General features: G+C 39.2%; 1 protein-coding gene across 1 annotated transcript; it reads right to left on the reverse strand.

Annotated features, from left to right (window-relative positions):
- Positions 1-6913: 6913 nt before the first annotated feature.
- LOC133019002 (endonuclease domain-containing 1 protein) lies at positions 6914-8576 on the reverse strand. The gene is made up of 2 exons (XM_061085340.1): positions 8349-8576; positions 6914-7522 (listed from the first exon to the last, which is right to left on the reverse strand). The coding sequence occupies exons 1-2, from the start codon at positions 8574-8576 to the stop codon at positions 6914-6916; spliced, it is 837 nt and encodes a 278-aa protein (XP_060941323.1).
- Between the last annotated feature and the right edge of the window lie 1885 nt (positions 8577-10461).

A 10461-nucleotide genomic window follows, 5' to 3' on the forward strand; every position in this document is an offset into this window, starting at 1 on the left:
ATTAAACCATCGCCATTAATCCACTTTCATCTCCACCTCTCCCCTCTTTCTCACAATCACTTCTAGACTCTTTTTTCCTTTTGGAGTCTTTTATACAAAAACACAAATGTAAATGATGTATTATTAATAAATTGTAAGGATATGAATGAAAAAAAAAGATATTCTGATATCTCGTTTTTACCAGCATTCTTGGTGCCAAGTACTGTGATAAAGTTCCTCTTTCACTGGCGTCCAGTGGACCGCCTGGAGAGGTCCGTCCTGACTGTATCTTACAAAAGGAATTACCATCATAAAAAGTGCCAACCCCCCCCTTCATCTTTCTTTTGGATCCACACCGGTTTTCTTTTCTTTTAATTACACTCAATGTTGCACTGTGGCTGGTCTCTTCTTTAAAGGGAAATCAGATCAAATCAATATATCCTCATTTAAAAAAAAAGAAGAATATAAAGTTTTATTAACTACTTTGCTGTCTGGGATATATTTGCATGATGTTTTCTTTTTCCTAAAGAGTGTGGACAGAGGACTTTGTTTGTCGTTCTGATGATTTGCCTTGTTTTTCATTGATTTATTTTGTATTATTGTTTTGAAAATCATTTTCATATTCTATTTTAATATCAACTGCACTTTGTGGCACTTCAAAAGGTATTAAAGTACTAAGAGATGAATATTGTGTAAAACTATGATTATAACAAAGAGAGTAAATATTTCCTCTTTTTTTTTTGTCATTTCCTTTCACTGAGGCTGTGCTGCAAATCTACCAGGAGGACTGACGAAAGCCTTTCTCTGTCCCCCACCTTCTTTGGTTCTGCTCTGTTTCTCTGTCAAGTTTGCACAGTCACTGTCTCAATCTCACCTGAAGATAGCACTTTTTTTTAATTTACGAAAAAATAAACTTTACGTGAAGAGTCTAAATATGGTTTTTGTCTGCGACCGACATAAACCACTTACTTCAAGTGTTTGAAGACTTGACACTTATCTTTTTCGTCTGCTCTTTTTGTTGTTTTACGATTCTCCCTCCTGCAAGGCGGGGAGAGAGGATGAGATGTATTTATGATGGTCAAAAGGTGAGAAGGCCTTGTATGCGCATTTCACATCTTTCGCACAATTGAACACAGGGACGGGTCACACGCTGAACAGTTCTGAAAAGAAAAAGAAAAAAAAACGACAACCCCCGGTGGCATTAGAACAACACTGGACAAACGCCAGCCGTGATTCAACGGTGACGAGGAAATAGCTCGTCAGCTACAGTACGATCTGTCAATGCACAGAGGATACATTCTAAAAAACCTTATTTAAAAAAATCTTTAATGACAGACATTACTCATACACCATATACCACAAAAGCAAGGCAAGCGGGTTGACTCCCGCTCCTTGAAAGGTTCTGTATCCTGTTAGGATAACGTCACTCTGGAGCCAGACTGCCATCCCTCACTGGACTGGAGCAAGGACAAAAAGATCAAAAACCAACGCGTGGAAACAAACTGTACATTTTTTAAGTGTAAGAGAACAAACTGGAATTTGTAAATATTATGTTTGTCGTTTGGTTTGAGTGATTGGCCGGATCTTTTCTTTGTGACAACAGGTGCAAGTTTAGATGACTTACATGATTTTAGCTCTCATGCGTATGTTTGTATGTTTCTTTCCTAGATCTCAGAGGGGTATTATATTCCAGTAGGCTGTGGGCACATGCATACATCTGTTAACATACATGAATGATTTTTTTAAAAAGAAAAAAAAAAAGAACCACAGCATGGTTGAGGTCGACATAAAGACGAAAAAGGAATGCTTACGGCTCAGGGTAGCCTTGATATTGTGGTGATTTAAAAAATTTTCTTACTGCATATATGGCCGTCTTAAGCATAGCGTTCACCATCCCATCAATCATGAAGGAAGCTTTTAAAACGAAATGGGTCCTTTTTATTGGTTAAAAAGCCAAAGAACAGCTGCAGAGAACAGATGAAGAAAGAGGAATGAGACAGAAAAGTGAGATGTGTCAAATGTGTTCTAAACTAACCACAAATGGAGAAATTTGACTTGTGATGCTGTTGGATTATAACTGTCAGTGTCTCACGTAGTCTTGACCATTGTCATACAATATAACCAGTAGCTGGGAGGTTGTGAAAGCCCTTGTATTGTTTAGGTCTTATTTCAGACTCTGGTTGATTTGCAAACTTTTGGAATTTTGTCTGAAAACTATGTTTTACGATGATGATTATTGACCCGGCTATTTGATGTGAGTTTGAGTTGCCCTCGCCTCAAAAAAAGCAGCATTACAAATCCTTCTTTTTTTCTTTTTTTTTTTGGGAAACAAAAGTTTGGACAGCCAACAGATAATGGAAGCACACTCACCAAGTTTACATGTTTACACTACAGTTTTGTTGTTGGCTTGAAATAAGGGACAAAATCAGATATATATATTTAAAAAAAACATTACAGGAATCCAGATATCTTCTTATTACAACATGAAATGCTGGAATGGTAAAGCGATGGCTTGCACCTGTTTGTCTGTTTCATTTAGTCTGATTCAGTAACCTGCTTGACGCTCAAGATACTGTGAGTGAGCATAAATGACCAGGAGGGGTTGAAAGAATTAAAAGTTAATATTTCTATTTCAAATAGAGGCTATTACACACTGTATGTTGTGTATCTGAACTGGAAAACATTAAAAAGACATTCTTAAACAAAATGATTTGCCATTACTGTTCTTCAGTTTTGTCACATGGTCAGATATTATATTATTGCTTTGCTTAGTTTAGCCACTTGGGGGCCGGAGAACAAATCGAAACCAACAAGCGCCTTTCAAGTTCGTCAGGCTATCTCGTAAACTGTTTAGCTAGCAGGCAGCTGTCAGGTCAAGAAACAAGTGGAGCAAATTGAGTGTTCATTTTGAGTTTTGTTTATTATACCGTATAAACAATTTTGAATTACTGTAGCTTTCAGCTCTAGTTTGGTCTCCACTCGGTCCTAAGGGAAACATTCAGCTGCTATGGTTGAATTTTTTTTTTGTTTAACTGCTGCTGCTTTTATACATTTGTGTATTGAAGTCTTATAATTATTTTGAAGTGTACGTTAAAAAAAGCAAAAGATTAGCTGCAATTAATGTAATTTTTCTGCTTTCACATCAAGGTATTTCCTTACTTGTATTTATTTATTGAATATCATAATGAAGGAAGTGATGATTGTTGTTTTTGTTTTGTTTTTTTTTAAAGAGAGAAATTATTGATGTGGGTGTCCAGAACAACAAACAACAAACAAGAAATGACAGGTGAAGTAAGGCTGCTCGCTGGTTTGACTGCATGTTTCTTTCTTCAGGTTGTCTTGTGTAGCTATAGGAGAATATCTCAAACTTTTTTTTGTTCTTGGTGGTGTATTTGTTTTTCAAGTTGTCAGCATCTACTGCAGCATTTGTAACAAAATGTGTTTTTTCAAAAGGGACTCCAGAACTGACGTTTGGCTCTGTCAGATCTTTGGATTTTCATTTCAAAGCCGAAAATAACTTGGCAGCAGCCGGTCTTATTAGGGAGGCTGTCCTCTGATCTGTGTTTATTCAGCTGCAGCATGCACACAATAAATCAGCAGCACGGCAAATATACTGGAACACACTGATGTGCTGCTGCTGCTGCTGCTGGGGAATAATGCTAATGTACAGTCATCCATCCATCCATTCATCCAAGCCCTGTTGTCGAAATAACTGAGTACCTTCTTTTCCACAGAAACAATTCTATATTTGTACGTTTGGGCAACAACTGGGCAAATTCCATTTTGGGGAGAAAAGAAGAACAGCCTATGAAGCAGAGGGATATTATTATATATTAATATATTAAAATGAATTATATCTTCAAATATTAATGCACTGTTACTTTTTATTTAATTTAGCCCCAAAAAAGAATAAAAAGAATAATTGTAGCCCATGCAAAACTTTGGGCACCCTTCTACTTAGATATGCCTTAATCCATTAGCCCTTAGATGTGGAAATGAAAACACTTGAAGACTATACACAGTGGTAGATCTATTTTTTAAGTGAGGGGCCATGAAGGGGCAACGATGTACACAGAGGGGCCAATTATAGATCTTACATCTATGCACAGCGCCTGATCAGTAAGGTTAACATTTATGTCATTCCTTCTTTACTGCTAACTCTATAGATTTGAGCAAAGCCACAAATCATTGAATATATTTAGAAAATTGTTCCTTGTTCATGCACTTTGTGTACGTTACTAATCAAATGTATTCTTATATCATTATATAGTATTGTTAGAAAGTGACTATCTAAAAAGTTATACGTACTCCAGGGGCCAATCAGATTCCAGTGCCCTCCTGGCCCCACCCCTGGATACACCCCTGACTGTATAGTGGAGACTATGAAATTTATTTTAGTTGCAGTTCCCACTATATGAAATGTTATTAAGAAATGGAAGTTGGCTTCAAGAAAAGGTCTCAAGAACAAGAAAGTTTTTCAAATTGTACGACTTGTAAATTGTCTTTGAGTATCATGAAAAGCGCTCTATAAATAAAATGTATTATTATTATTATTATTTTTACGACACATTTGCCTTGCGAAAAGTCAAATCACCCCCCCCAATAAGTGCAGAGGAGCAGCAAGAAGGTTTAGCTGCAGGATGAGTGGAGCATTGTTTCATTGTGCAGCACAAATGGAGGAGTCATTCATAGGAAACCTGAGATCTCTTCACAAATGGATGAGCCAGAGTCGCCACAGAAACAAATGCTGCAGACAGATGAAGTTAAGTGCTGGTCAGCATTCGGGTTGAGTTATAGGTTCAGGTAAAAAAAAACTGAAAATACTTTGGAGTGGTACACCAACCCCACCAGAAGGTGCAATGTGTTCAGAGAGGAGCTGTTTCAGCATGAGGGAGGATGTGTACTGGTTTAGGGTTGTGTGGCAGCCAGTGGCACAGGAAACAATGAATAGATGGATTCCAAAAACCTTAACTGCTACAGTCAAAGACCATCAAATCTAAAATAACATCAGAGTAGTAGATATATTATTTTACCCTTAACTAAGAAGCAGTACATGACTTGAATTTTGTTATATCATAATATGTAGAAGACAGGGCAGTTATATTTCTTTGGGGAATTAAATGGGAAAATAGCAGCATTTTAACAGTATTATTCTTTTAAATCAATATATTTAGCTGATGTGTACATTTTAAATTACAGTACAGTAGTGGGCCCAAAAACTGACAGAGGCTAGTTTCAACAACTGGAAACTGATCCACAGCAAAGCTCAACATCCTTCATTCAAATTACACTGAAGCTTTTGAATGGTGCCCAGAGTCTTGTGACGAGATGGCCAAACTTTTGAATATTACTGCATATTTAATTATGTGTTTTCACTGGCCAATAAGTGCTTTTAGAACTGCATTGCTTTTCTACCCTCTGATATATTGTTTTTTTCAATAACATCTTTGTTATTTTAAACATCACAGGTATGCTAAACTAGTTAAAACCACAAAACCTCTTTATCTCCAGAAGAAACCCCTGCTGTCAATTGTGTGACAAGGACCGTTAAAAGTTGATTGCATTAATATATATATATTTTGAAGGCAAAGCTGACCAAAGAGGATTCTGAACAATCTTAAAGTGTATTATGCATCTGTGTTTTAATACATCAGTAGTCTTCTATTGTTTTTCATTTTTCTTCATATCTGAAATGCCAAAGTAATTCCTTTAGTTTAGAATATCTGACTTGAATTATTGCATCAGTAAGAAGCAGTTCATTAGTCCCCAGTCTAATAAGTCTTCTGGATGATTTGCGCTGCATTAATCATCATCATCTCTCTTATAATAACTTCATTGTGCTTCACTGTTGTTTCGATGACAGATGCACGTGGTAATGTCTTTGCATTTTTCTTCTGCACTCGACCCAATTTCCTCTGCAGATAATAACACTCACTTTGTTTACCTGCAAGACATCACCTACGAAAATACCACTGTTCCCTCACTAGGTGGCAGTGTTCAGCTGTAATTTACAGAGAAGGTCAACCTGATGCAGGAGAACATGGCTCCAACCCATATGTACCGTCAAAATCATCTATTTTTTTTAAAGAAAGTTAGCATCTTCCTGTTTTTAACTGAAAGTTTGACACTGAAAATAGAAAAGTAATTTCTTGAAACCTTTAAAGATCATAATCAGATGAAACCAAAAATCCAACCATTTGAAATGTAAAAGGAAGAATAAGCCTAATGTTACAACCCTTCAGTTTATTTTGCATGGGATACCCAAATATATATAGTCTTATAAATTATGAAAAATCTCTAAAACATATTTAACCGTCCAAAAATCACATTTGTCAGGGTTTTCAAATCCTGTTAGTTTTCTTTTGATAGCATTAGAAACGAAAACGATCTAATGATTCGTTTTTTTGCTATATCTTCTAAAGGGTTTTATTACTACCTGATGGATTTAATAATTTAAGATACTAAACCCATCAGGATGTCACAAATGTCAAATCCAATTTATTACAAATGACCAAACTTTCAGACTAATGCGTGCAGGACTACAGGAGTTATTTCGAAATTCAACTTAACTGCTTCTTCCTAAATGTGTTGATGTAGCATATAAAGTAAATTACAACAGGTGAGGCCATGTTTTTCTGTTATTTTGCCTTATACCACATTTGTGATTCTTTATATTTGACAAATGTAAAATCTAAAACTTATTTAGTGTTCAGCCCAAGTTCAGTATCATATATAGTTTACTAGTGTATTAAAGACAAACACAAAACATGCTGGTAAATTAAGATATTTATTTAAAGATAAAATGTTCATAAAATTCTGAAAATTCTTGGATCATTTTATTTCTTAACAAAATAAAAGCACATAGATGTCTACTGTTATTTATGACGACCAATAGAAACCAACATGCACACAGAAGGATTAAGTGGAGTGGTTTTCAGATGGTGTGTTGCAGGAAGACAGGAAGTGGTGATGGAGAAATGCAGTTGTCATAAAAGAGCTGAAGGTTCTGATCAACGTCCAATTTGCTTTTCAGAAAGATCTCCAGCTCCTGCACCGTCATCTCGTGCACACCGTTGCCCTCTCTGGCATTTTTAGCCAGGGCCGCGTGGGACGGGAAGCGGATGCGGACGTCGTGCGGTGAGTTCCGGTCGTACTCGGTGCAGCAGTAGGCCGACCACACGTCCTCGGGAATAGCCACGCGGCCCTGGTTGTTTCGATAGATCATGTTCCCCCTGGTGGTCACCCCGGTCACGATGTAGGCTGTGCCACGGCAGAAGTTGTTGAGGCGGATTCGGATTCGCTCCACGTACTCGCGCCAAGGCCCAATGTTGAACTCGCGAATTTCTGGGACCACGTTGGTCAGGGTGTAGGTGGCGGCACGGTCGTGGGGGCTGGACTGGTGCTGGTCAGGGTTCAGGTGGGCTCTCTCGTAGAGGACCACGTCAGAGTAGTCGTCCAGGACTGCCTGGCTGTCCTCAAACTTCATGTGCAGGTAGTCTGTTGGGAAGGGCAGCATGTTCCCGTTGCCATCCGTTTCTGCCAGCTGAGGAGAGGGAGGAGAGGTTACAGTGAAGTGTTAGCTCTGCTGGAATATAAAGCCAATGTTGTCTCTGAGGCCTCTGAGTTCCCCTTTCTTTGTTCGCCCTCTGACCTCTGGAGTGGATCTACGGCCTATTTCAGCTGCCAGATTCCTCTCCAGTGGAAAAGCTCCTAGTTTGTTATCACATCACTAGATGGAACTAACTTTGTGTTTCTCTCACCCTCTCTCTCTCTCTCTCTCTCTCTCTCTCTCTCTCTCTCTCTCTCTCTCTCTCTCTCTCTCTCTCTCTCTCTCTCTCATTCTGCAGGTATGTCTGACTCCAGAACCGCAGGATCCAGATCTTATTACTCAACAATTATTATTACTATAATAACGTTAACCATTCCTGCTATCATTAATAAAAATCATTATATCTGTAGGTATCCATTTTATTATCTTATCTTATCTTATCTTATCTTATTATCATATTGCCAGTCTGACAGAGACTCCCCTCCCCCTCCCCCTACTCCTTCCCCTCTTTTCCACCCACCCACCTCTCCTCTCTTCCCCATTTTTCTCCTCTCACCCCAACCAGTGGACGGTTCGAGAGGTTTCTCCCTGTTAAAAAGGGAGTTTTTTTCTCTCCCCAGAAACCAAGGTGCTTCCTCTGTGTGGGAACAGGTGGGCTTCTCTATAACTTTGTAGGTCTCGACCATCTATGGAAAGTGCCTTGAGATAATACATGTTGTGATTCGGCGCTACACAAATAAAATAAAATTGTAGCTGCTGTCAAGTCTTTTCTGAGAGACTTGTGTAAAGAATGAATGTAATGTGAATACAAGTCACAGACCTGTGGCTCATACATCCAAGAGTAGTCCACCCGTCTGTCCCCCTCTGTCTTCTTGAAGGTATAGGCTGAGTAAACTGGAATCCTCTTCTCAGGGTCGTACAGGGTCACGTAGCGAGGTCTGTCTGCGTATTTTTGGCAGATCTTCTTCAGCTTTGGGTCCATGAAGCCCCGCGGTGGCGTCCCCATGTACAGGGAGTCCTTGCACCTCTCCACATGATTGAAATCCATAACGACTGTCGACAACATCAGGGGGGAAAAGCAGGTGATGAGAAAAGCAAAAACCAACGGCCTGAACGTATTCATGGTGAATGAGGTCTGGTCGGCGTGTCCTTCCATGGCATCAATGACAGGGGATGTTCGCAGTCACGATTTAAATGTCACAGAGTAGATATGCAAAGCGAGTCGCTTGTGGCCAAATGAGAGGCCTCCTGACACATGTGGGTGTGGATGTACAGGGTCAGTGCTTTTGTTCTAACCCACAATATTTTATAAATGATTTAAAATACTTTATTATTATTGACTTCTTAATGAAGGTGTGGTTTGAACTTAGTTCTAGAGGCAGATAACACTAACTCATAACTGAGCCCACTTTTAGAACGGATCTGGTTCAGGAAGTACATTTTTTCCATTGGGAAAATCCTTATGAATCATATGTAATTTTTTTAAGAGTAAATGAACTATACAGCCCATAAACTACATGATTTGGTCATCATTTTCCCATGGTAACAGCGAGGCCCACCAATCAGTCCACTCCACTAGTCACTTCCACACAGAAACATGGCAAACGAAATGCACTGGGTCTTATATCACGTGCGCATGCATTACTTTCTGCTGAGAACCAGAAACAGCCCGTGTCCCCTCAGGGGATCTGCACCTGGGGATTGTGGGTAGTGTAGTGTTTCTCCTTGACATTACTTTTTTAGGGCCCGAGCACCTCCGGTGGGAGGCCCTATTGAAATTGAAAGGAACAAATGAATTGGCTTTTTGAGGGCTTTCCCTTGCTCAAAAAGTTGTTAAACTTTGCAGGAAGTTAGAAATGGGTGATGAAATGGGTGTTAGAAAAGCGCCACCTACGGAAAGCCCCCTCAGTTAACTTTCACCGATCCTCACGAAAAAAAAGGTGGTTATGTATCATGACAAGACGCACAAAAAAGTCTCTCAGTGCGTTATGAAATATGCAACAGGAAGTCCACCATTTTGGATTTAGTGGCCATTTTGGCCATATTCAACATTTTCACTTTGATGTACTTGTCGTAGAGCTTTCATCGGATCAACTTAAAATTTAGACGATACTAATCAGAACAATATGGAGTACTAAAGTTATCAAAAAAATCAACTTTTCGTCAGAGCGTGTGACCGTGGCTTTGCGTCAAAGTTTGATTAAACGCCATCAAAACACGGGCGTCTGTATCTCTGACATATTTGGTCCGATCGAGTCCAAACTCGACACATAACACAAGTGTCACGACCCGAAGACATCTACGCAGAAATCGTGACTTAAAATCACAGCGCCCCCTGGTGGCAGCAGGAAATGTCTTGTTTTTGGTACGTCTCACACTTGGAAGTATTTCTCCTCATCCCCTTTGCGCAAGCATGTGAAACTATGTCAAATGGCTCTCAAGACATTGATAAGGGAGATATAAGATTACTGTGACTTTTCATCAAACGCCATATTAATGGCGTGGCATCAAAGTTCATCAACTCGCCATGACACACGAAATCGCTGTAACTTCTGTGTTTAAGGTTCAATCTCCCTCAAACTACATGTGTGTATCAACAGCCCCCCCCCTGAAGACTGTTAGATGGGTTTAAGAAATGGGCGTGGCAAAATAACTGACTAGCGCCCCCTAAAGGGCAGCCCCGGCACTACGATTGGCCTACTTCTACAAAAATCGACAGGGACATGTGTCTTTTCATGACAAAGAAATAAGTCTCTTGGATACATATGGTAAACCAAACAGGAAGTCCGACATTTTTGATTTAGTGGCCACATTGGCCATAATCCATATTTTTACTTCGATGTACTTGTCGTAGAGCTTTCTTCGGATCAACTTCAAATTTAGACGAATGTCTTCACAACAAGATGGAGATCTAAAGTTATTGGAATTTTAAC

This window comes from Limanda limanda, chromosome 14 (genome assembly GCF_963576545.1).
Source record: "Limanda limanda chromosome 14, fLimLim1.1, whole genome shotgun sequence".
Lineage (NCBI taxonomy): Eukaryota > Metazoa > Chordata > Actinopteri > Pleuronectiformes > Pleuronectidae > Limanda > Limanda limanda.

Excerpts from the sequence above, each read along its gene's own strand:
- LOC133019002 (XM_061085340.1), bottom strand. The coding sequence starts at position 8,576 with ATGGATTTCAATCATGTGGAGAGGTGCAAGGACTCCCTGTACATGGGG. Across the intron at positions 7,523-8,348 it reads CTTGGATGTATGAGCCACAG|CTGGCAGAAACGGATGGCAA; the intron begins GTCTGTGACTTG and ends CCCTCTCCTCAG.